The sequence below is a fragment of the Lutra lutra genome, chromosome 2 (assembly GCF_902655055.1).
Source record: "Lutra lutra chromosome 2, mLutLut1.2, whole genome shotgun sequence".
Taxonomy (NCBI): Eukaryota; Metazoa; Chordata; class Mammalia; order Carnivora; family Mustelidae; genus Lutra; species Lutra lutra.
In genome coordinates this window covers 180,401,019-180,428,618 of record NC_062279.1, presented here as the reverse complement: position 1 = coordinate 180,428,618, position 27,600 = coordinate 180,401,019, and the positions used below count along the sequence as shown (strand labels likewise).

The 27,600-nt window shown below is 37.4% G+C and overlaps 1 protein-coding gene and 1 long non-coding RNA gene across 2 annotated transcripts in view; one reads left to right on the top strand and one right to left on the bottom strand.

Moving 5' to 3' along the window:
• Window positions 1-25,547, bottom strand: part of LOC125093689 (uncharacterized) — a 33,354-nt gene extending 7,807 nt beyond the window's left edge. The window contains exons 1-3 of the long non-coding RNA XR_007125319.1: window positions 25,442-25,547; window positions 6,979-7,082; window positions 4,833-4,918 (exon numbers count right to left, since the gene is read on the bottom strand). This is a non-coding gene — a long non-coding RNA (uncharacterized LOC125093689). The remainder of the gene's footprint in view (window positions 1-4,832; window positions 4,919-6,978; window positions 7,083-25,441) is intronic.
• An 87-nt stretch (window positions 25,548-25,634) lies between these two features.
• The window catches only part of GABRG1 (gamma-aminobutyric acid type A receptor subunit gamma1), a 71,170-nt gene continuing 69,204 nt past the window's right edge, over window positions 25,635-27,600 (top strand). Inside the window, exons 1-2 of the mRNA XM_047719211.1 lie at window positions 25,635-25,706; window positions 26,366-26,674. Coding sequence (XP_047575167.1) covers window positions 26,571-26,674 — 104 coding nt within the window. The 5' untranslated portion in view covers window positions 25,635-25,706; window positions 26,366-26,570. The remainder of the gene's footprint in view (window positions 25,707-26,365; window positions 26,675-27,600) is intronic.

Sequence of the window (27,600 nt, the reverse complement as noted above, 5' to 3'; positions counted from 1 at the left end):
CCAACCAGGAAATTAAAGAAGAATTGAAAAAATTCATGGAAACAAATGATGATGAAAACACAATGGTTCAGAACCTGTGGGACACAACAAAGACATTCCTGAGAGGAAAATATATAGCGGTACAATCCTTTCTCAAGAAACAAGAAAGGTCTCAGGTACACAACCTAACCCTACACCTAAAGGAGCTGGAGAAAGAACAAGAAAGAAACCCTAAACCCAGCAGGAGAAGAGAAATCATAAAGATCAGAGCAGAAATCAATGAAATAGGGGCGCCTGGGTGGCTCAGTGGGTTAAGCCGCTGCCTTCGGCTCAGGTCATGATCTCGGAGTTCTGGGATCGAGCCCCGCGTCGGGCTCTCTGCTCAGCAGGGAGCCTGCTTCCTCCTCTCTCTCTGCCTGCCTCTCTGCCTGCTTGTGATCTCTCTGTCAAATAAATAAATAAATAAAATCTTTAAAAAAAAAAAAAAAAAAAAAAAGAAATCAATGAAATAGAAACCAAAAAAACAATAGAACAAATCAACGAAACTAGGAGCTGGTTCTTTGAAAGAATTAATAAGATTGATAAACCCCTGGCCAGACTTATCAAAAAGAAAAGAGAAAGGACCCAAATAAATAAAATCATGAATGAAAGAGGAGAGATCACAACGAACACCAAAGAAATACAGACAATTATAAGAAAATACTATGAGCAACTCTACGCCAACAAATTTGACAATCTGGAAGAAATGGATGCATTCCTAGAGACATATAAACTACCACAGCTGAACCAGGAAGAAATAGAAAGCCTGAACAGACCCATAACCAGTAAGGAGATTGAAACAGTCATCAAAAATCTCCAAACAAACAAAAGCCCAGGGCCAGATGGCTTCCCGGGGGAATTCTACCAAACATTTAAAGAAGAACTAATTCCTATTCTCCTGAAAGTGTTCCAAAAAATAGAAATAGAAGGAAAACTCCCAAACTCATTTTATGAAGCCAGCATCACCTTGAGCCCAAAACCAGATAAGGATCCCATCAAAAAAGAGAACTACAGACCAATATCCTTGATGAACACAGATGCAAAAATTCTCACCAAAATACTAGCCAATAGGATTCAACAGTACATTAAAAGGATTATTCACCACGACCAAGTGGGATTTATTCCAGGGCTGCAAGGTTGGTTCAACATCTGCAAATCAATCAATGTGATACAGCACATTAATAAAAGAAAGAACAAGAACCATATGATACTCTCCATAGATGCTGAAAAAGCATTTGACAAAGTACAGCATCCCTTCCTGATCAAAACTCTTCAAAGTGTAGGGATAGACGGCACATACCTCAATATTATCAAAGCCATCTATGAAAAACCCACCGCAAATATCATTCTCAATGGAGAGAAACTGAAAGCTTTTCCGCTAAGGTCAGGAACACGGCAGGGATGTCCGTTATCACCACTGCTATTCAACATAGTACTAGAAGTCCTAGCTTCAGCAATCAGACAACAAAAGGAAATTAAAGGCATCCAAGTCGGCAGAGAAGAAGTCAAACTATCACTCTTCGCAGATGATATGATACTATATGTGGAAAACCCAAAAGACTCCACTCCAAAACTGCTAGAACTTGTACAGGAATTCAGTAAAGTGTCAGGATATAAAATCAATGCACAGAAATCAGTTGCATTTCTCTACACCAACAGCAAGACAGAAGAAAGAAAAATTAAGGAGTCAATCACATTTCCAATTGCACCCAAAACTCTAAGATACCTAGGAATAAATCTAACCAAAGAGACTAAGAATCTATACACAGAAAACTATAAAGTACTCATGAAAGAAATTGAGGAAGACACAAAGAAATGGAAAAATGTTCCATGCTCCTGGATTGGAAGAATAAATATTGTGAAAATGTCTATGCTACCTAAAGCAATCTACACATTTAATGCAATTCCTATCAAAATACCACCCATTTTTTTTCAAAGAAATGGAACAAATAATCCTAAAATTTATATGGAACCATAAAAGACCTCGAATAGCCAAAGGAATATTGAAAAAGAAAGCCGAAGTTAGTGGCATCACAATTCCGGACTTCAAGCTCTATTACAAAGCTGTCATCATCAAGACAGCGTGGTACTGGCACAAAAACAGACACATAGATCAATGGAACAGAATAGGGAGCCCAGAAATAGACCCTCAACTCTATGGTCAACTCATCTTTGACAAAGCAGGAAAGAATGTCCAATGGAAAAAAGACAGCCTCTTCAATAAATGGTGTTGGGAAAATTGGACAGCCACATGCAGAAAAATGAAATTGGATCATTTCCTTACACCACACACGAAAATAGACTGAAAATGGATGAAGGACCTCAATGTGAGAAAGGAATCCATCAAAATCCTTGAGGAGAACACAGGCAGCAACCTCTTCGACCTCAGCTGCAGCAACATCTTCCTAGGAACTTCGCCAAAGGCAAGGGAAGCAAGGGCAAAAATGAACTTTTGGGATTTCATCAAGATCAAAAGCTTTTGCACAGCAAAGGAAACAGTGAACAAAACCAAAAGACAACTGACAGAATGGGAGAAGATATTTGCAAATGACATATCAGATAAAGGGCTAGTGTCCAAAACGTATAAAGAACTTAGGAAACTCAACACCCAAAGAACAAATAATCCAATCAAGAAATGGGCAGAGGACATGAACAGACATTTCTGCAAAGAAGACATCCAGATGGCCAACAGACACATGAAAAAGTGCTCCACATCACTCGGCATCAGGGAAATACAAATCGAAACCACAATGAGATATCACCTCACACCAGTCAGAATGGCTAAAATTAACAAGTCAGGAAATGACAGATGCTGTCGAGGATGCGGAGAAAGGGGAACCCTCCTACACTGTTGGTGGGAATGCAAGCTGGTGCAACCACTCTGGAAAACAGCATGGAGGTTCCTCAAAATGTTGAAAATAGAGCTACCCTATGACCCAGCAATTGCACTGCTGGGTATTTACCCTCAAGATACAAACGTAGTGATCCGAAGGGGCACGTGCACCCGAATGTTTATAGCAGCAGTGTCTACAATAGCCAAACTATGGAAAGAACCTAGATGTCCATCAACAGATGAATGAATAAAGAAGATGTGGTATAGGGGCGCCTGGGTGGCTCAGTGGGTTAAGCCGCTGCCTTCAGCTCACGTCATGATCCCAGGTCCTGGGTTCGAGCCCCACATCGGGCTTTCTGCTCGGCGGGGAGCCTGCTTCCTCCTCTGTCTCTGCCTGCCTCTCTGCCTACTTGTGATTTCTCTCTGTCAAATAAATAAATAAAATCTTAAAAAAAATAAAGATGTGGTATATATACACAATGGAATACTATGCAGCCATCAAAAGAAATGAAATCTTGCCATTTGCGACGACGTGGATGGAACTAGAGGGTATCATGCTTAGCGAAATAAGTCAATCGGAGAAAGACAACTATCATATGATCTCCCTGATATGAGGGAGAGGAGATGCAACATGGGGGTTAAGGGGGTAGGAGAAGAGTAAATGAAACAAGATGGGATTGGGAGGGAGACAAACCATAAGTGACTCTTTATCTCACAAAACAAACTGAGGTTTGATGCGGGGAGGGGGTTTGGGAGAGGGGTGGTTGGGTTAGGGACATTGGGGAGGGTATGTGCTATGGTGAGTGCTGTGAAGTGTGTAAACCTGGCGATTCACAGACCTGTACCCCTGGGGATAAAAATATATTATATGTTTATAAAAAATAAAATTTTAAAAAAAATCGGAAAAAAAATGGAGAAAGTTATATTTTGTGTGCTGGTGTACATGAAGTGATAGGAGGCCAGAGGGTGACATGGCAGTGACAGGCTCAAAGCCCTGACTATCTTCCTGGACCCTTCTTTCCTGCAAACTAAAAGAGAGCACCAGTAGGATAGAGACAGCAAACAGTTTCACATCAGGATGCAGAAAAAGCCATTGTTTCTGGGGGAGGAATAGAAGCAAAATGTTTACCCCTGAAGAGAGGAATAGGGGACTGAGGCTTAAAATTCTATGTATTACAAAGCATACATCTAGTATCACTGGGAAAAGACAGGAAACACTGTCCCAAGACCAACCATATATAGAAGGAAGAGTTTGGCTGCAAAGAGGAGGAAGAGAATAAAGCACAGAAATTTCTACTCCAAAGTCTAGTAACACAGAGTTAGTCAAGACTGAGACTGGACCAGGGAAATAGCAAACCACCATCTGTACACCGCAGGCAGTTCAAGCAAAACAGTCTGATACCTGAGAAAAGACAAAAATGTATAGAAAGATCCTACTTGGGTTGCAGGTGTGCAAAACTGACTAAAGATGGAAAAGGAGCAGAAACACCAAAAAAAAAAAAAAAAATCTAGAGCTGTACTCCTTGCCTTATATACAAGGTAAGAACAGCCCAGTGATAGAGGGATTTGAAAATTATGTATCTGTATTAGCCAGGGCTCTTCAGAGAAACAGAATTAATAGGGTATGTATATACAGATGTGTAGGAAAAGATTTACAATAAGAAATTGTCTTATGCTATTACGGAGACTGAAAACTCCCATGATCTGTTATCTCCAAGCTGGAGGCACAAGCTGGTGGTGCAGTTTGAGTTCAAACCCAAAAGCCTGAGAACAAGGAGAACCAATGGTGCAAATCTTAATCTGAGTCCAAACGCCGAAAGCATCACTTTCAGCCGAAAAGCTCAAGAATCAGAAGCACTGACGTTCAAGGGCAGGAGAAGAGTTATGTCCCAGCTCAAGCAGAGAAAGCAGATGAATCGTGCATTGCCTTATTCTTCCTTTTTGTTTTATTCAAGTCATCAACAGATTAGATAATGCCTACCTGCATTGGTGAAGGTTGGTCATCTTCTCTACTCAGTCCACCAATTCAAATGCTGATTTCTTCTGGAATGATCTTCACAGACACACCTGGGAAAAATGTTTTATCAACTATGTGGTCATCCCTTAGTCAAGTCAAGTTGACATAGAATATTAACCATCATAATATCCCTGAAGATACCAATACCAATAACAAAACCCAAATTGAGTTCAGCTATGAACTAAATAAGTACATCCCCTAGACTAACAGTATACCTATTTCCAATAATAAATATTGTTAGTCTTTGTCATTGTATATATGATGCCTGATATTTCCTTAAAAAATTGAGACACACAAAAATGTAAAACAAAATATTAAAATTATTTTCAAGAGATAAAGCAATCATGAAATCAGACTCAGAAATGGCCTGATACTTGACTATAAGATAGGGACTTTTAAACAACTAAAATTGATATTACAGGATCTAGAAAAGGTAGACAATATACATGTATGAGGAAATTTCATGAAATGTAGGCTAACTTAAGAAAGTAAAATAAAATGCTAGAATTTTAAAAAAATGCTCTTGGAGATGAAGAATTCCTTTGACGGGTTTATTATTATATTGACACAAAAGAAGAGAGAAAAGAAAAAAGAGAATCCCAAGCAGAGAAACAATAGGAAAGAGCCAAGCATGTGTGTAATTAGAAAACCAAGAGGAGGAGAGAATTGGGGTGCAGAGAAAATATTTGAAGAAATAATGGCCAAGAAGAGCATAGAACCCCTATCAGCATATATGTTAAGAGAACAAATCAAACCCCACCTACCTGGACCTATCTTATTCAAAATGTGGGGAGAGAAATAGAAAAAGAAAATCTTGAATGCAATCAAGGGAAATAAAGGAAATTTACATATCAAGAAAAATACAGAAATTGTCTTAAATGTATTGACTAGAAATAATGCAAGCCAGATGACAATTATTGCCTTATTACACCATAGGAGGAAAAAAAAAGAACACCAAAAAAACAAAAACATGGAAAACAGAAATGTACATAAAAGTATATCTTCCAGTGGGTGCCTGGATGGCTCAATCACTAAGTGGCTTCCTTTGGTTCAGGTCATGATCCCAGGTTTCTGGGATCAAGCCTCACATAGGGCTCCCTGCTTGGCAGGAAACCTGCCTCTCTCTCTCCCACTCACTCTGCTTGTGTTCTCTCTCTGTCTGTCAAATAAATAAGATCTTAAAAAAAAAAAAAGTGTATCTTCCAGTATTGTTAAAATATCAATGATCCCAAATTGATTTGTGGATCTAGTGCAATTTCAAACAAAATCCCAGCAGGGCTTCCCCCCCACCACAGGGTGGGGGACGATTTGGTTTTGTTATAGATTGAAAAGTTTATTCTAAAATATTTATAGGTATGTAAAAAATCTAAAATAATCAAAGAATTTTTGAAAACCAAGAATAGAGTAGAACTCCCAATAGTTGGTTTCAAGATTTAAATCTACAGTAATATTGACATAAGGATAGACATGAAGATCACTGGACCAGACTAAACAGTCCAGAAATAGAACTACACATTTATTAGAAATTAATTTCCACCAGAAAATGACAAAAAAAATCAATGTAAAAAGGATAGTCTTTCCAAAAAATGTTGATGCACCAATTGGATATCTACACACACACAAAAAGATTTGATGCATAATTTGCAAAGTAAATAAAAACGAACACAAATTGAATCATAAAATTAAGTACAAACCATAACTACTTCTAAAGAAGTCATATGAGAAAATCCTTTTGACTTTGGAATCAGCAAAGTGTTTTTAGACAGGACACACACAGCAGAAACCATAAAAGAAAACCAAATTGATAACTGTACTTCATTGAAACTAAAAATTTCTGGTCTTCAAAGAACTAAAGGATATAAAATGACAAACTACATAATTGGAGAAAATATTTACAAATTTTATACAGACATACCTCAGAGATACTGCAGCTTTGTTTCCAGACCACTGTAATAAAGTGAGTTAAATCAGTTATTTGGTTTCTCAGTGCATCTAAAAGTTATGTTTATACTATACTTTAGTCTATTAAGTGTGTAATATCATTATGTTTTAAAAACACAATATACATACCTTAATTAAAAAAATGCTATGTTGCTAAAAAACCACTAACCATCATCTGAGCTTTCAGTGAGTTGTAAACTTTTTGCTGGTGGAAGTTTGCCTCAATATTGATGGCTGCTGACATCATGGTGGTGGTTGTTGATGGTTGGGTGGCTTGTGGCAGTAAGACAACAATGAAAAAAAAGGCAACAATGAAGACTGCTATATCTATTTGTTCTTTTTTGGACAATTTCTCTCTAGCATGCGATGCTGTTTGATAACATTTTACCCACAGTAGAACTTCTTTCCAAATTGGAATCCTCTCAAATCTTGGCACTTTTATCAGCTATGTTTATGTAATGTTTTAATTGCTTTGTTGTCATTTTAACAGTCTTTGCAGCATTTTCACCAGGAGAGAGGAAATCTCAAGCAGACTCTGTGCTGATCACAGACCCAGATGCTGGTTCAGTCTCAGGACCCTGAGATCATGACTGCCGCGGCCAGCGCGACAAATCGACCAGGAAAACATGAGGGTAAGAGGATTGTGAAAAGAAATTAAGAGACAAAGAGATGGGGGCAGGAGGGACACTGAGAAGGATGTCCAACAGTGCCAAATTTATTCCACATCTTACAATCATTTATAAGGCAGACCAGAATAGGAGGAGTAATACATCAATACCTAGTCAGATGACCGCAAGTTTCTATAACAAGTTAACATTAACTACAAGCAAACCTCGTGATGTCAGGTAGTTTCGGCTAAAGCCATTAGCAAGGCAATCAACCAGGGAGTGGGTTATGGTAGGTACAGAACAACAAGGACCAACTAAGAATTCATGACCCTGACCACATTGTTCCCTTCTGTAGGGGGAGTGTGTGGGAAGTCATGTAGGCGAGCGCACGACACATAGCACAGACCCTTTTCTCAGTGTTACTCAACTTTCCTGTCCTTAACCTTGTCAAGGTGTCTGTACTTTGAAGGGGACACAAGTCAGGGCCTGGTTTGATCCTCGACTCTAACCGTACTGTGGCCTCCAACAATGACCTGAGCTGAAATCAAGAGTTGGGTGTTTAACCAACTGAGCCACCTAGGTGCCCCAGAAGTAGATTCCATCTTAAGAAACCACTTTTTTTTGCTCATCCCCAAGAAAGAACTCCTCACCCATTAAAGTTTTATCATGATATTACAGCAACTCAGTCCTATCTTCAGGCCTCACTTCCCATCCTAGTTCTCTTGTTACATCTACCACATCTACAGCTACTTCTTCCACTGAGTCTTGAACCCCTCAAAGTTCTCCATAAGGTTTGGAATCCACTTATTCCAAACTCCTGTTCATGTTGATATTTTGACCTCTTACCATGAATCACAAATGTTCTTAATGGCATCTAGAATGGTGAATCCTTCCAGAAGATTTTCAATTTACTCACCATTAGAGGAATCACTATCTACAGCAGCTAGATCCTTACAAAATGTATATTTCTTAAATAATAAGACTTTATTTTTTTTCTCATTTATTTTTTTATTATGTTAGTCACCATACAGTACATCATTAGTTTTTGATATAGTGTTCCATGGTTCATTGTTTGCATATAACATCCAGTGCTCCATAAAATCTGTGTCCTCCTTAATACCCATCACCAGGCTCACCCATGCCCCCACCCAAAAATAAGACTTTAAAGTTGAAATTACTCTCTGATCCATGGAATGCAAAATGGATGCTGTGTTAGCAGACATGAAAACAACATTAATCTCATACATCTCTATCAGAGCTCTGGGGTAACTAGGTTTACTGTTAATAAATAAATATATATATATATATATATATATATATATATATTTTTTTTTTTTTTTAAGATATCATTTTTAAGTAATCTCCACACCCAGTGTGGGGCTTGAACTCACAACCCTGAGCCACATGCTCTATCAACTGAGCCATCCAGGCACCCCTGAGCAGTAATATTTTGAAATAAATCTTTTTTCTGAGCAGCAGATCTCAATAGTGGGCTTAAAATATTCAGTAAACCATGTTATAAATGTGCTGTCATCCAGGCTTTGTTGTGTCATTTACAGAGCACAGGCAGAGCAGACTTAGCATAACTCTTAAAGGCCCTAGAATTTTTGGAATGGTAAATGCACCTTGGCTTCAACTTAAAGTTACCAGCTGCATTAGGCCCCTAACAGGAGAGTCAGCCTATCTTTTGAAACCTTGAAGCCACCATTAACTTGTCCTCTCTAGCTCTAAAAGTCCAAGATCACATCTTCTTCCAAGACAAGGCTGTTTCATCTCTACTGAAAATCTGTTGTTTAGTGTAGCTACCTTCATTAGTTATTCTAGCTAAATCTTCTGAATAACTTGCGGCAGCTTCTCCAACAGCACTTGCTGCTCTACCTTGCACCTTTATGGTCTGGAGATGGCTTTTTTTCTCAAACCTCATGAACCACCCTCTGCTGGCTTCAGACTTCTTCTGCAGCTTCCTCACCTCTCTCAGCCTTCACAGAGTTGAGAAGAGCTAGGGCCATGCTCTAGATTAGCCTTTGGCTTAAGGGAGTATTGTGACTGGTGATCTTTTATACAAACCAGTCAAACTTTTTCCATATCAGCAGTTAAGGCTGTTTCTTTTTCTTATCATTCATGTGTTCACTGGAATAGAACTTTGTGTTGGTTTCAAGAACTTTTTCTTTACATTCACAACTTGGCTAACAGACCCAAGAGGCTTAGCTTTCCACCTATCTTGGCTTTTGACATACCTTCCTCACTAAATTTAATAGTTTGTAGCTTTTGATTTAAAGGGAGACACATACAGCTTTCTTTCACATAAACACTTAGAGAGCATTGTAGGGTTATTAACTGGCTTAATTTTAATATTGCTGTATCTCAGGGAATAGGGAGTCCTGAGGAGAGGAGGAAGGAGGGGGAATGGCTAGTTGACGAAGCAGTCAGAACCCACACAATATTTATCAATTAAATTTGTCATCTTATATGGGCATGGTTTATGGTTTCCCAAAACAATTACAATAGTAACATCACCATAACAAATATAATGATAATGAAAAAATATGAAATATTGTAAGCATTACCAAAACGTGACACAGAGACACAAAGGAACAAATGTTGGAAAAATAGTACAAATGGACTGGCTTGGTGCAGACTTGTCACAAAACTTCAATTTGTACAAAACATGGCATCTATGAAGCACAATATGTTTATATCCATTAAAAGGCTTGTATGAACTCTCATAATTCAATAATAATAATAACAATAATACATCCACTAAAAGTAGAAAAGAATTGAACAGACTCTTCCTTATAAAAGAGACATAGATTGCAAACAAACACACTCAGGAAGTTCAGTATCATTATTTATTGGGGAAATGCAAATGAAAACCCAAATGAGATTGATTACATACATATTCGCATGGCTAAAAAAATGGCAATGCTTAGTGTTGACGAGGATGTAGAACTGCTCTCATACATTGAATTCAGGAAAGCAAAATGGTACAACCACTTTGGAGAGCAATTTAGCACTTCATGTATAATATTTAAGATGCACTTATTATGTATATAACATGATATAGATGCAATATGAAAATGATATCAATAATATAAATAATATACTATAATAATATAATATGAAACCAGGAAGCCCCCTCCCAGGCATCTAGCTGAGGGAATGAAGACATATATCCAGAAAAAGACCTATATACAAACACTTATAGCAGCAACTATATGCATAAAGAAAAATATGCATCAACTGGTGAATGAATAAATAAATCTTGATACAGTCACACAATTAAATATTGGTTAACAATAAAGGAACTAATATTGATAACACCTAATAAAGCAGAATCATAAATTTATTTTGGAAAATGAAAGACACAGACATACAAGATTGCATACTTTACGGTTCTGTGTATATTACATTCTGCAAAAGGCAAAGTATAGATGTAGAAATCAAGTCAGTGATTTCCAGGGCCGGGCGTGACATGGACTAACTACAAAGGTGCATGGGGAAACTTTGTAATAATGGGAATATTCTACGTCTTCACAGCAACAGTGGTTACACAATTGTATCCATTGGTTAAAACCTGTGTAATTGTACATCTAAATAGAAAATTTTACCATTTGCAAATTACATTTCAGTTATCATGATTTAAAATAACTTCTTTATATTAATTTCTGCATCTAGGCTTTTCAAAACTTAGTTCTGCCATTCAGCATATTAGTAAACTTTCTCTCCTAGCTCCTGTATTTCACTGCCTTGCAAAAAAGAGCTTTTAATCTCCCTTCAAGGTGACATTGATCAATTCAATCTATAGTGTCCTTATTTGGTTGACCAAACAACTTTAAACCCACAAAGACAGCAGCTACTAGACAGATTGAAGTAACATGGACTAGAAGGACATCAAAACTATGACCTTTCTCCGCCCTATCAGCAGAAAGTTCTTGCAAGACAGGCAACTGAACTATAAAAGAGGGTTAATGTTGATGAAATTATCTCGAAGTACCAATTTCTATTTTGAATTCCTTTATGAAAACAAAACAAAACAAAACTTCTGTGGCATTCCATGTGTAAATTAGTGTGGATAAGTCTTACTGTCTGACTTTGTTTCTTGATCACACTTACCCTTTTTATTCTAAGGATATATGAATTCATGGTAATTGCACTATGCTTAAAATTTAAATAATGTAGGTGGTGGGTCTAGAGGGAAGATCAGCATACGTGCAAATCAATAGCTATATGGGTACTTTAGGCCAGTAGCTCCTAACTTTTGAGTAAGGATCCCTGTAGGTAGTCCATATTTGCTGAATCAATGAGAATGAGGTGAAACTTCTTCCCAGAAAAAAACAAAACAAAATATGTATTTTATTTGTGTAAAAAGAAGTTCCAGAGACTGTGAATCCCATCCACCCTTTCATTATGAGGCCATCAAACCCTAAGAGAAGGATAACTATTATAATGGTTTATAAATACTTCCTAAGTTCTTGGAACCATTTTAACATTCTTGAGAAGGTGATAAATTCAGCAAAGCCGTAGTTTACTTGTATAGTCACTGAACAAATATGTATCAATTACATTTTGACATTGTATTTAGTGATTTTTATGCAGGTTCTCATAGCCTTTACTTATGTATCTAATGAGAAGTTTCTTTTATATATATTATATATATACATATATACATTTTCATGAGAAGTTTCTTAAAAATACAAATTTCAGGATTTTACCTACTGAAACTCTGAATCAGATTGTACAGAATTTCTATTTTTAGATGCTCCACTAGGTTCTTCTGTTAAATAGGCAGGTTTGGAAATATGGTTCAAAATTAGTAAATCCTATGTTACTTTTCAATGTTTTTATAAAGGCACAAGATTATCTAACATGTTCTTTATGTTAAGCTTCTTTTCAATGCAAAAAATTAATGATGATAAATGTATTTCTAAAGACCATGACAGTAAATTCCATGCCTTTATAACAATTTTAAACATTTGTTCTGGGCAGAATAATTTATAGATGCCTTTAACAATAAGGAAGAAACCATTACCAAGTGAAATATTGACTTTAAAGAACGAATAATATAATAATAAAATAAAATATAATTTTCAGAGACTAATGCACAGATGTTCATAATTTTTTGATGGGAAAATTTCACTGATATTAATACTATAAAGACCCTTAAGAATCAGCACTATTAATCAAATATTAAATATTAGAGAAATATTTAAAATATGCATATATGTTTGGAAATTTGTTCCTTCCCATTTACTCTACTTATAAAATATTTTAATATAAATTTGTTTCTATATTCTTTGCCTTATAATTTGCTTCATAAATTAATTTTTCATTCTCCTGGACTATGCCACTTCCCTGTATATCCAGACAAATATAGTCCTCTTTTTTACCCATGAAATTTGACACAATTTCCCTTATAAACTTTCAAGTCTTGTTTTGCTAAAAAAAAAAAAAAAATGCAGTATACACAATTCTGAAAGGCTCAACTTGCACCAAATCCTTGTACTATCTCTAGTTCTGATGAGAAATCTCTCCTCATATTAACCCTTACATATCTTATCCTGTATACCTGTTTGTGACAAGCCTCCAATTCTTAATTATGTCCTTATGACTTAAATATTGTTCTCATTTCTATAGTATTTACCCTTTTTGATTCAACAGGTACAGTGTGCCCACTATAGCCAGATATTAGGAATACAAAGACAAAAAGGAGAGTCTCTGCCATAGAGAGTTTACCATTTAGTGACAAACACCATAATATAAAATACAAACTGCTGTAAATGGAATACAAATACAGTGTAGAAGTACAGAAAAATAGATGTAGATATCTGATGATGATTGCTATGTCATGTGAGATCTGTCCATAAAGATTTTACTTCAATACTGTGAATCAACACATTAGACCTTATTTATTTTCAAGTATTCTTGGAGACTTTGTAATTTGGACCTTTCACTTTTGCTAAAAATGAGTCAACCCTCTGTAGAATTTTGTGGTTAGGACCAAAATGACTAGGTCATCAGGCATAGCAATAGAGAAAGGGAAAACTGTAAACTGGGGTGTATTCACAACCTCCCATCATGACAACTCAGCTAACTTGCAGAAGAAAATGGCATCCTTGGAAAGGTCCTATTTAATCAACTTATTCCCAGGCAGCTAGTTAAAGCCCTTACCATATTGGGAACTAAGTATTAGTATCTATTATTAAAAAGCTGGGAAATTGTTTAGACGCCTGGGTGGCTCAGTTGGTTCAGTGTCTGCCTTTGTCTCAGATATGATCCCAGGGTCCTGGGATCAATGGAGCCCTAAATTGGGCTCCTGCTCAGCAGGGAGTCTGCTTCTGCCTCTGCTCCTTCCCCAGCTCTCTCTCTCTCAAATAAATAAGTAAAATGGATATTAAGGAGGACATGGATTGTATGGAGCACTGGATGTTTTACGCAAACAATGAATCATGGAACACTACATCAAAAACTAATGATGTACTGTATGGTGACTAACGTAACATAATAAAAAAAGTAAAAAAAAAGCTGGAAAACTGTAAGTCAGACTATATTTGTTGAATCTATGCTGTTGGTATTAGGCATAATATTCATCCCTGCTGCCATGTTCACTTTATGTGAGAGACAGTCTGTAAGGACCAGGGTGTTTGGGGAAAGAGGCTGAAAGTCAGACAACATATCATCTTGTTCATGTGATAATAAACATCTTATTCTGCTGAAACTACTCCTTGCTGAGCATTCAGAGATGGATGAAAAAATATCTTGATATTCTGTGCTCATTCAGAGACATCTACCCAGATATCTCTTCCATTTCTTCTTTGTCACTATTTTTCCAATGTATTCCTTCCAATCTCTGATTTTAATCACAACCTATGAATCAGTGTGGGTCCTGCCTCTGACCATCTCTCATTCTAGGGAGAAAAAAAAAAAATCAACAGAACAGGTGTACTACTCCCAAGTTCTGCTTACTGGGAGACCTTTCTTCCCCACTTTATTTGGAGGCACCATGAAGTGAAATGACGGAGCTGCTGTTGTCTACTTTGGGGTGCTTCTAGTCAATCCTTGAGAGTCACTTGTAAATAAGGCCTGATTTTTCCCTTTGTCACTTACTAGTCATAGGAAACTCCTAATGGGGTTCTAAGGATAATGATTGAGAGAGAGGGGTAATGGAGCTGGATTATGGGCTGTAGATGTCTAAGCCATTTGGTCATGTGACTTAATCTATGCCTTCAGGTTTCACTCAAGTCTGATCTCATGTGCGTTGCTTTCATTTGATGATAGACTTCTGTCCATGCCCAACAATCCAATTGGTGAAGGGTAGCTCAGGTTGTATGATAACTAGGTGGCTCATGGGAAGTGTGCATTCTCTGCTACAGACCAGACCAGTAGCAAGTCAGAATCTACTTATTAAAACAAGATAATAATCTGAAGAGAATGGCATTGCTTTGCTCTAAAATCTTATAAGTCTACTTTGTGATTCACTAAGAAGAGTTTTTCCATCAATACCATACACTATCCCTATCTGCTACCATCATTTTGAACATAATTAGATTTGTAGTATCCTGTGGCCCAAGTGGTAGAGCAGCTTATGCAATAATCTAAACTTATTGCTGAATTTTCTCTTTTCTGAGTGCTGATAAAAAATTATAAAAACCCTAATAAAGAACAAACTTTAAGTTTACCTGGCAAATGGGTTGGAGTAATAAACCTGAATAAGGAATATGTTGCCTCCAAAATCCAGAGACATTCTCTTCCTTCTTTAATAATAGGAAGAACTTGATACAGCAAATTTACTTTCACCTCTAAAGGGATATCAGAACATGTCCAGGACATTGAAACCCTAGAAATTTCATTTATGTTGTAAGGCCCTGAATTTTTGTGGAATTCTTTATCACCTTCAGTTAGCCTGTGTCTTATTAAGGTGTTTAGAATAGTTCCTTCTTTTTTTTTAACCAGGTCCAGTCATTATGGTGTCATCTATGTAATGGAACAGTATGTTGTCTTATACAATAAAAAAACAACTGAAGTGCCTTTAGACTAGATGATATCCTCAGGACAGTTGTTAGATTTAGGCCTGAGGTAACTCAGCAACAGTGTATTGGTGACCCTCTGCTAAGAGTCAACTAATGTTTTCACCAATAAAATATCTGCTAAATACCACATGTCAGGGGACTGTGGAAACCCCAGCAATGAAAACACATGATAACAGCTCTAACTGGAATAATTACCTACTTAGGTATTTTATAATCCATGTTATTCTTTCACGTCCGTCTGCCTTTGACATAAGCCAACTAGACAAACTGAATATGTATGTCGTAAGAAGCACTACTCCTTCACCTTTTAAGTCCTTGATGTGTAGAAGTTTGGTATTACATCTTGCTTATTATGTTGGTAGATAAAGGTAGTTCTATAGCCTTTACTTGTTTTTTTCTCTACTAGCCAAGGAACTAATCTGGTTTTCTGCCAGTCACTGAGTCTGTGCTCACAACCATGTATTTTATAGCTGGGACAAAATCACATGATGAGTTTAGGTGCACACAGGCCTACTATGGTAACCAAACCGTACATCCAGTTATCTCTATAGATGTCTACTATGTTTACTGGACTACATTGCATTTTGGATTCCCAGGAATTGCTTGTCAGTTAGAACTAGGGCCTTAGAGCCTCACTGTCTAGATAGGCAACTTCTATGATACATAGTCACTCTGATAAACGTTGGCCACATTTCTTGGAGGAAGGCTAAGAGGTAGATTTACAGAATAAGTTTTTGTCTGTGTGGTCTTAACCTTTTTCAAGGGAATCCAATATCCCCTTTATTAAGAGACTCTGGGTCCAGAAAACTGTCTCAAGAGTAAAAATAGGTTGAGGGGATTGGACTATCTTGTGGCAAATCAAATGATATCTCTCTTCACCAGACCTAATGTTTTTCTGACTATACAAATCAATAAGATTCTATAGACTGACCATTTGCTTTAGTCCTAAGGATACCATGATCAGTTGACTAACAATGAGGACCTCTACAGATCAAACCATAATGATTACTGTACTGCCTATACTTTCCATTTTTGTAGCCATACCCACTTTAATTCTAGTGATTAAGTGCTGTCACTCAGTTCCTGCTGTCCTGGGGTTTTATCACACCCACTGAATATGGGGAATCCTGGGATCCCATTATCCCCATTGGATTTTGGGAATCCAGTTCAATGGCACCATTTGCCACTGTCATCCCTGGCCTACAGGTAATAGCTACTCCAGAATTTTTCTTGGCTGCTAGAGCTTCCTTGAGGAATACATTAAGGCTAAGGAAGTGTCCTTGGACAAACTGAGGTGCATAGATTAGAGTTGGTGAGTGGGACAAATCCATGCTAACAACCATTTCTTCCCCCAAATTTGGATACCTATTTTACAGTATCGCAAATATTTTAACGTCATCATTCCTTACCTTTTGGTAAAAGGTTTAATCAACCATTAAAGCAAACTGCTACAAATACTCTCAGTCCCTTGTTTAGCATATTGAATCCAAAATCTTTGCTTAGTACATGGGCTCATTTAACACATTTTGACAATCCAACATTATAATCCTTCCACCATAATCTAAAAAACTTAGAATTTATACTTATAAAGACTCCCCAGATTTCTGTCAATAAAAATAATCCTTTTGGCATGCATAGCACTTCATCACACAGCTAAGAGGAGACTTGAAGGCTATACATGGTTTTCCAGTATTTGCCTGTAGTTGCTATGTTTTTTGCTGAACCAAGGGCTATAGTGAGACAATAGATGGGGGAAATAAGCATGTTGAAGGACCCCTGGACCTTAATGGCCATAAGAAACTATATTATTTTTCAGCTGCTAGTCAAAACGACACAAATAGACAAAATGTATTCTATAAACTGGATGTTAAGGGAGTTAGGTATTGGATAAGGCCATTCAAAGATGTTCTGGGGCTACTATTTCAATGCCAGTCCTGCCAGCAAGGCATTTCTTAAAAATAAAATATGTTAGACTATATGAGTAATTGATATAATAAAGCTCCATCAAGACCTTTAGGTTTTTCATTAAATGTCAGGCTTTGATTAATCTCCAAGGGCTGGATCTCTTTCCTGTTAGTGTCTCATATCCTGAACAGGACTATATTCCTTTGAAACATGGCTGCTTGAGGGTCATTCTTCAAAACTCTTTTCCACTTTTGACATTTTTATGGGCTGGCCCTTTAAAATAAAATATGAAAGGTTTTCACAATAATGATGCCCTAGTATGTAGTCACTGAAATAACAGTGTTGGTTAACCTGAGAGGGGAGAGGTGTCTTGGCAGACATAGGGATGATTTCCTTCAGAGCTGAGATCATGACTTATTGGTCATCTAAAAGGCGATACCACATAGCAGGTCAAACACATGGGCTCTGGAACCTGAACCTCTAGATTTAAATCTCAGCTCTACCTCTTACTTGTTACGTGATGTGGGGAAGTAAATCTCTAGTGTTTAGTTTCGCCACTACAAAGGAATTGTAGTAGTAAATGTCTCCCAGGATTTTTATAGGCTTTCAATAAGTTAAGATATCTAAATAATTTAAGATATCCAATGTTTAGAGAAATACAGGACTGTATCATTTTTAGTTCTTGATATCTTGTACTTCTTTGTCATGTCTTCTTTATTTACTATAATTTTGTATTGATCATCAAATAATAATAATAATAATATCAACAATAAATATTTCTGTATTATTTAATGATTTACAAAGAGTAATACTAAAGTTATTTTTTTAACCTTCATATCCATTTTGGTAGGAGTAATTGTCATCTCTATTTTCCAATTAAGAAATCTTAGGTTAGTGAGATAACTGAGAGGTGTCATGGCTTGCTAAAAATCACAAAAATAATGTAGACAGGATTTAAATTTATGTGACCTAATTTTACATTCCATCTTTTTGCAAATATAACTTAATTATGTGATTTGTGATGTTTACAAGGTTTATTTATGTAATTCCAAATTTCATGTACTTTCATTCCTTCATTCATTCATTTATTCCTTCAGAAAATAGCTCTGATGAGGCAGTATACCAGATATTGGGGACAGTGAACAAAAAGAGGAAGAGATAAAATTTTTTGTTATCAAGGATTGACAGCCTAAATAACAGACAAAAATTAAACAAATGTTTATGGAAAATATGTTTAAAAATGAAGATATATGCAATTTACATTATAGGAAGCTCAACAAAATGCTAGCTAGCTCCATGAGATCATGAAACTGATTTGTTTATTACAGCATCTTTAGTATATAGAAGAATGCTCGAAACCCTAGTGCTTAGTGACTATTTCTTAAATCAAATAAATCAGCGAATTATAAAATATAGCAAGTGAAGGAAAGAAGGAAAAGTACTGAGGAAGGAAAGGAAAAGTACTGAGGAGAGGAAAAAAAGGGAAGGAAAAGTACTGCGTGCTATTGGATGGCATAATGGAGGACTTAATTTAAATAGAGGAACTAGGGCTTGCTTGAAAATGTACCAGTTAAGGGACGCCTGGGTGGCTCAGTTGCTTAAGCAGCTGCCTTCAGCTCAGGTCATGATCCCAGCGTCCTGGGACTGAGTCCCACATCGGGCTCCTTGTTCTGTGGGGAGCCTGCTTCTCCCTCTGCCTCTGCCTGCCACTCTGTCTGCCTGTGCTCGCTCTCTCTCTCTCTCTCTGACAAATAAATAAATAAAATCTTAAAAAAAAATGTACCAGTTAAGCTGACTGAAAAGAGGACAATAACCAGTTGAAGGGTGAAGGGTGAATGGAGTGATCCAGGTATGGGTAAATCACCTGCAAACCCCAAAGGTATCAATGACTCACAACAATGAAAAAACCAAAAAAGAGTCATTCTGGCTGGAACACTTTGAAGAAAGGAAAGGGGTGCTAAATGGAGTAGGGGAGAGAGGAAAGGACCAGAAACTAGAGGTTCTCAAAGGCCATAATACAAATATTACAGTTTTATCCTACAATAGGAAATCATTGAATGATTTGCACAGAACATAATTAATTTATACCGACTGGTAATTACATAAAAAATAAATCAGAGGTTGGTATGATTGGAAATGGAAGATGTTTTAGTAGTCCAAGTAAAAGAGGATGGCTGCTTGCATTAATTGGCAGTAGAAATAGAAAGAAGTTGGAAAATGATAATAACAATTGCAATAATTAATATTAATTTATCGCTTACTGTGTGCCAATCCCTGTTCTAAGAGCTTTATATAAGTTGACTAATTTCATTATTCTTGCAATCTTGTGGGAATTAAGGTATTAAAAATGAGTAAGATTCTTGTTTTTACACAATTAATAGTAGACAAACTTTTTTTTTTTTAATATTTTACTTATTTGACAGAGAGAGAGATCACAAGTGGGCAGAGAGAGAGGAGGAAACAGGCTCCCTGCTGAGCTGAGAGCCTGATGCGGGGCTCGATCCCAGGACCCTGAGATCACGACCTGAGCTGAAGGCATCGGCTTAACCAACTGAGCCACTCAGGCACCCCAATAGTAGACAATCTTAAGTTTGAACAAGGACCTTCTTATTTATGAGACTGTGAGTCACTGCAATTTATTTGCACTGGACAGACTGGAGATAAGATCTGGGATAGATTGGAGATAAGATCTGGGAAGAGTTCATAATATATTAGATGATGTGTATATCTAGAAAAACTGTGAGGTTTCAGTTTGACTATTTGGATATACGTGTCTGAAGCCCAGTAAAAATTCCAGACTTACAATGTGATTTGAAGGGAATCAGTTCCTTTTTTATTTTTTTAAAGACCATTTATTTATTTATTTATTTTAGAGAGAATGGGAGGGGCCGACAGAGAGGGGAAGAAAAAATCTCAAGCAGACTCCCTGTTATGCACAGAGCCTGATGTGGGACTTGATCTCACAACCCCGAGATTATAACTTGAGCTGAAATCGAGTCAGGTGCTTAAAAAACTGCTTAACTAAGTGCCACTTTCCTTTTTTAAAAGTTATATATAGATATAGATATATATATAGATATAAATATAAATATAGATATAGATATGGAGCTCAGGAAATAGATGAGTTTGCTGCATGTGAGAGTGTGATACAAAAAGAAGTTGAACTGATATTTGAGCAACGTTGGGACCAGATAGAACAAACACGTAAAGATGTAAAGAATGTGAAGATATGTAAAGAAGCTTAAAAACAGTTAGCTAAAGATGCATGAGAAAAACCAGGAAAGCATGGTATCATGACATGTATGAGTGTTTTAAGAAGGAGGAAATGGCCCACTGGACCAAATGCTGATGAAAGATCATACAAGCTAAGCAGAACATTTGCTGGATCTAGCAAAATAGAGGTATTGGTGTCATGAGGGCAGAAGGCAGACCATAGAGTTTGGTGAGTGATGAATGTTGAAGAAGTAGGGAAGGATGGCTATTAATGGGAGAAAGTGATAACCATGGAAGACAGAGTGGGAAATGAGATGGCTAATATGTATGTATGCATATTTTAATGTTATACATGATCATATTTGCATATGAGTGGGGAAATCAGATAGAATGGAAAATATGGAAGAAACAAGAAAAAGTAGAGATAACCAGCAGCGGAAAGCCGTATTAAGAAATTATAATACAGAGGTGCCTGGGTGGCTCAGTGGGTTAAAGCCTCTGCCTTCAGCTCAAGTCATGATCTCAGGGTCCTGGGATTGAGCCCTGCATCAGGCTGTCTTCTCAACAGGGAGCCTGCTTCCCTCTCTCTCTCTCTCTGTGTGCCTCTCTGCCTACTTGTGATCTCTGTCAAATAAATAAATAAGATCTTTATAAAAAAAATTACAATACAGAACCAAACAAAAAAATGGGACGGACTTAGGGTTAGAAGCTATAGATCCATTGCCATCTGCCACCAAGAATCAGCTTCTGAACTCCCTCTCTTGGCTGCATTTCAGAGGCCACATACAGGATTCAGGAGGTTGAACAGATTGACAAGAGTCTGTGCCTTCAGTCTTGAAATCTCTTTGTGCTGGCTCTCTCTTCTGTTTGATTCAAGTAATAACTTGATTATATAAATAAAGATGATTTGATTTGTTAATTTTGATCATATTGATCTATAACTAGAAGTAATTAATTCTCATGGTCCCATTGGAAGAAATAAATTAAGCAACAAAATCTAGATTTCATCTACCTAGAGATGTGCACTTGAGACTGATGGTGTTGAAGAAAGATCCCTTAAGGGCTCCAGAAATATATAAAAGGATTAAAGCCATTAATGTGTTTATTCATTTGATTTTACATTGAATACTTATTTATTCTGCAGATACTTATTGTCTATTACTTGCTAGCCACTGATTTGGACAAAGGGGGTGATGAAAATAAATGAAGTCTCTGCCTTCATTGTGCTGCACTCTAGGGAGAGAAAGGTGAAGATACACATATTGTAATATGAAGTCTGATAAGCACTATGCCTCTCTTAGTATAAAATTTAAAAGCACAAAACTGAAGGTTTGGATCGCAATCCAGATACTTGCCAAAAATGGTAGTATATTCTATGCTACCCATATAAAGTTGTTGCTTTAAGTAAATAGAGGACTATAAGCACATGTAATTTAGAACTGTTAATAAAATCCCTGCTGATACATAGTAAACATTCAGTAGGTTTTAACTATTATTATAGGACAGACTAGTATGGAGTGAATAAACAATAAGGGCTTTGGGGAAAAAGATGAGCCCTAAATTTAACTGGGAAGAATGAAAACCAGGCAAATGAGGAGGAAAGTCCTCCTGAACCAAAGGAGGAGCATCTGACAAGACAAAACAAGTATGATACTGAGGAATAAATTTAGGAACCTGTTATTGTTTTGACTGAAGTACAAGTGCTTTGAGAGAACAAGAACAGGATACTAGTGTCTTCTTGTTTTGGAGAAACCAGGTATCATGATAACGTTGAAGGTGGGGTGAGAACAAGTGTCCCCCAACACTCTCCACTCCCCCTATTAGACTATAGCTACTAGAAATAACTACTTGATGACAAGCATTTTGCTTAGGGCTGGAGTAATGAATTAGATTTGAAACCTACTTTCAATGAGTTAACCACAATGACCTTTTTAAAATTTTTGTATTAACATATAATGTATTATTTGCCCCAGGGGCACAGGTCTGTGAATCACAGGTTTACACATTTCACAGCACTCACCATAGCACATACCCTCCCTAATGTCCATAACTCAGCCACCCTATCCCTGCCCTGCCACCCCCCAGCAGCCCTGTTTGTTTTGTGAGATTAGAAGTCTTTTATGGTTTGTCTCCCTCCCCATCCCATCTTGTTTCATTTTTTTCCTTCCCTACCCCCCACAACTCTCTGCCCTGCCTCTCAAATTCCTCATATCAGGGAGATCATATGATAATTGTCTTTCTCTGATTGACTTATTTCTCTCCCCATAATATGCTCTAGTTCCATCCATGTCATTGCAAATGGCAAGATTTCATTTCTTTTGATGGCTGCATAGTATTCCATTGTATATGTATATACCACATCTTCTTTACCCATTCACATTTTTTAGTAATTTCTAATATACACATACTGTTTAAAGTGATCCCATATATCAATCCATTTAATCCTTAAAACAAGTCTATCAGCTAAATATAATTCTTTTTTTAAAAAGATTTTTATTTATTTATTTGACACACACACAGATCACAAGTAGGCAGGGAGGCAGGCAGAGAGATAGGGGGAAGCAGGCTCCCCACTGAGCAGAAAGCCTCATGTGGGGCTCAATTCCAGGACCCTGAGATCATGATCTGAGCTGAAGGCAGAGGCTTAACCCACTGAACCACCTAGGCGCCCCTATCAGCTAAATATAATTCTTATTTCCTTTTTACAAGTGAAGAAACTGAGGCACAAAATTGTAAGTCTTGTTCACCATTTTATCCTTAAGGTCAGGCATCATAATGTCTGACATCAGAATTTTTCAATACATATTTTTAACAAATAAATTAATAATGACCAGATGAATCATGTCAAAACCTGACTTTTGGGGGGCTAGGTTAGCACATACATAATCAGGTCACTGTCTCACTGGTTATATTATGATTATAGGACAATGATTCTCAAACTTTCTGATGCCTGATTACTTCCAGAGGTTCTTCCTGAAAATCTTAATTCATTAAGTCTGGACAGAAGCCCATGAATCTGCATTTTTAATAGGGAATCTCAAACACTTTATTCTAAGATACTACCTGAACAAATTCTGGAAAACAGAAATTTCCTGTGCACCATGAGTTGATAGTCATTGCAGCTAGATACAAAATGAGTGATGGTGGTTGTAGCTCAGACTATCAAAGGAAGGAGGAGGGGAATTGTGACTTCAAAGACAGTGTAAAGGAATCATCAACTACAGTGGAATCTGGTTACCTGTTTCCTTCATACATACTTCAGGGCTTCTCAACTTCATTTTATCTACAATTTGAACTTTATAATTCTTTGTTGTAGGACATCTTTCTTTTGAATTTTAGACCATGTAGCAGCAACTCTGGACTCTACTCCTGGATGCCAGTAGCTTACAACACACCCCCCAATTTGTGACAATGGAAAATATCTCCAGATATTGATAAATAGCTCATGGGGTCAAATGACTGAAGTTGGAAATGACTGCCACAATGGAAGACAGAGAGCTTTCTGCAGTTCCTCACCTATAGCAATTTCTGGCCTCAGAATCTGGAATTGTGCATGACACCTGATCTGTTTTCTCTTGAGTATTATCTTGTGAGATACTATGCTTTGTTTGATAAGTATAGTATACTTACTTGGCTTTTTCTGGGACTCACAATATATGTCACCCCTCCAATCTGGTTTATTAAATCAAATGAAACATAGTATCAGGGTCAAGACATGGCTGATATTCAAAATAATTATTCTTTCTTTAGGTTCGGGAAGTCTCAGATCCCTTTTACTCAGTTTACGGGGAATTATAATTAACAATGGCAGCAGAATTGGATCAGTTTTCCAGAAGATATATATTATAGAAAGGAAATAAAATCAAAGAGATAGAAATAGATAAAATTGCTTGAAAGAAAGGAGTGAGATAAATTTGAAAATATTTCAGCATAAAACTGCCAAAAATCTAGAGTTTGGAAAATACAGGAAATTTCCCAGTCTGGAAATTACTCCAGGCCTTTATCTTCCATAAGAGTAAACAGGCAACATGTAATCATGCAAGGGTATATCCTTCACCCTTCCTCCATTAATTTCACTTAACTGTTCTCAGCTTCTTTCATTTATATATAAGAACAATAAGAGTGAAACCATGTTAAGAATTTCTGATGGAAGAACTATCGACTACTATTGTATAACACTATGCAGTATCATATTCCCATTAAAATATGCAAAAATCTTACCTAATCTTAGCATAATGCAAAGAGTAACAAGGCAAGTGTTTGCTATTCACTACATACCTCTAGTGAATTAATTTCTAGTTCCCTGGCTAATCAGATCAGTGAATTAGTGTGGGCATCCAATGAAACAGTTAAATAGCTATACAAAGCACATTCCTAATTAAAGCAGAAAAAGAAAATCTACTCAGATTTATATTGACTTCAACTTTTAACTAAATTTATTCACCTCACAATCTATTATAATGAAACTTTATTGTTAAATAAATTATTTGGTATGAGTTACCTTGACTAACATGCTTTGTTGAAAAGAATAATGCTGCCTAATTAATGTTTAGTAGGAGAAGAAAAACAAGGAGGTCAATACTATTTTCAGAGACTAAAAAGATGGAGAATCTGTCAGAGGGGAGAGAAAAGCCCAGCACTGCACCGTTATTCTGGGCCAGGAAATATCTGTAGCCTTGTTCCTGCCATCCAGTTCCTTTAAGTGATTTCAGAAGATAAGGTAGCAAGAGTTACCCTAGGCTTATGCACAAACACTGTTTCTTCTGCCCTGAATTATTTGCCTGGAGACAAATACTCTCTTTTTATCTGCCTGTTCACCCTGAAACTGGTCAATTGCAGGTGGTTGTGGGGTAACTAATGAGACAACCTAAGACCTCACTTCCAGGTGGCTTCAGTGGGAAGCAGGGATTGAGGAAGGCATAAAGGCAGAAGATGGCTGGGCAGAGACAGCCTGTTTCTACAACCAGCACCACCACTGTCTTGCCTCTACAGTTGTTCAAGCTGCCAGAGGCTTCTGGTTGCCATGGCAACTGTTGGGCTCTGCTGCAAACTCAAAGCAGAGCCTCTGAAGTTAGGTACCAAACAAGGGAGCTCAACAAACGGGAAGGCAACTGGGGAGGGAGCAGAGACCAAGGATTACCCATGTAATAGGTCTCAGCTCCTGTGGCTAAGAGGACCATTTTAAAATAGAATTTTTTCTTTCTGTTTCTGTAAAATGAGATAGTTCTTGCCAGGCATTATTCCGGAGCATGATTTAGTGCCCTGAGAGAGGAGACTGCCAATCTTTTCACTCATAAAGGCAGCGGAAGGGGGGTGGAAACGTGATTATCAGGAATGCACCGAGCCCGCTCATTCATTCATTCAATTAGATATTCAGCATCTCCTGAGAGCTCATTTGTGCCGGGCACTGTGCCAGGTGCTGGGACTGCAAAGCGAAATGAGACAACGCCCAACACTCACAATTAACAACGATAATTAACAAAAATTAGCAGAACCATCGTGAGCCTGGGGAAAACGGATTAGGTACTGTGTAAGCTTGCCACGCGTCTCTCTGGGAAGGCAGACTCAGAATTCAAACGGGAGAAAAAGAGGCAGTGGCCCCCGAAATAGTGTCAGGCAGGAGGGAAGGCCAGGGGGAAGAAGGGAGCTTCTCTCCCCAGGGAGGGAATCTGTCAAGGCCACGCAAACGTTTCTCTGAGGCTGAGAGAAAGAAGAGGTTTGTTTTTCTTTTGGGAAAAACGGAGCCCTTTTCCCCACTGGGCTCGGTTTCTAGTAGGAGAAGCCCCGCCTCTTTGGGCCGTAGATTGGTCCAACTCTTTTTCAGACAATTTATGCCAGCATCCTGTGTGTCTGATTGGCTCCCCGGCTCAATTCCGCTGGGAGTCGCATCCTACCTGGCTGGGAGGTGTACTGCCCTGCCACACTCATCCCCACCGTACTCTCCTGGATGGTGCTGAGGTGGGAGAAAAAGTCCTAGCTTGGAGAACTGAGCGGAGAAAGCGATCCTGATGGGTTCTTGGAAAGCTTTTCTCTTCTCTCCTTTTCTTCTGTGGAGTCAAAGTAGAGTGGTGAGGCTCATGTTCTTGTTACTGACCCTGCATCTGGGAAACTGGTGAGTAAATTCAAGGACTTAAAACTATTCTTTGGGATCAACCCCCTTCCCCCTCATTTCTTTTTCTTTTGGAAATCATTCTAAGTTAAGTAATTTGCATTTCTCTGGGCACAAGCGCAATATTTTACCATCGTTTTATTTTCTGGTTAGATACATTTATTTTCAGATAGGATGAGATGAGCCTAAGTGTGAAAGCATGGGAGGCAGTTCAGTTTTGGATTTGTTTTGTTTTGTTTTGTTTTGGCTTGTTTGACTTGGCACAGTGGAAACTAGTAAAGGTTCAGTTCCTAGGAGGGGGAGTAGAAATGATTTTGGTACTAAATTTAGTCAATGAATGTCATTGATGAACTTTCTGGATAATTCTGCATTTTAAAGAGAAAGTTATTTTAGAGACTTGTTACACAACATGGTATGTATGATGCTTTTCTATAAGTATATATTGCTTTTTTCCCCTTTATTATTATTATTATTTTGCTCTTCTGGAAAAACCCAAAGTTACATATGGAGAGAGCTTATAAATATGGTTTAAAAACCAGGGTTAAGAGGGTGTTATATTTATGTTAGAGATGACATGTATATTTTATTGAGCTATCTGTATAATTTTTGAATGTGTGTGTGTGTGTGTGTGAGTGTGTGTGTGTGTGTGTGTGTGTGTGTGCGTGTGTGTGTTTGACAGAGAAAGAGAGACAGAGAGACAAAGAGAGAGACATTAGCAACCCCAAGCCTCCAGTTTAACAGGAACAGGATCTGGGCTCCTTTGGCTGTAATATCTTCCAATAAAACTTTGAAATCATTCTGACAGAAAAATAAAATGCCCAGGTATTGCACCTGGATATAAGAGTAGTGGTTGAAAGGAGTTAAAATATATTAAGACACAGACTCTATTATGGTCTTGGACATACTATTCATATCATGTAACTGTGTTT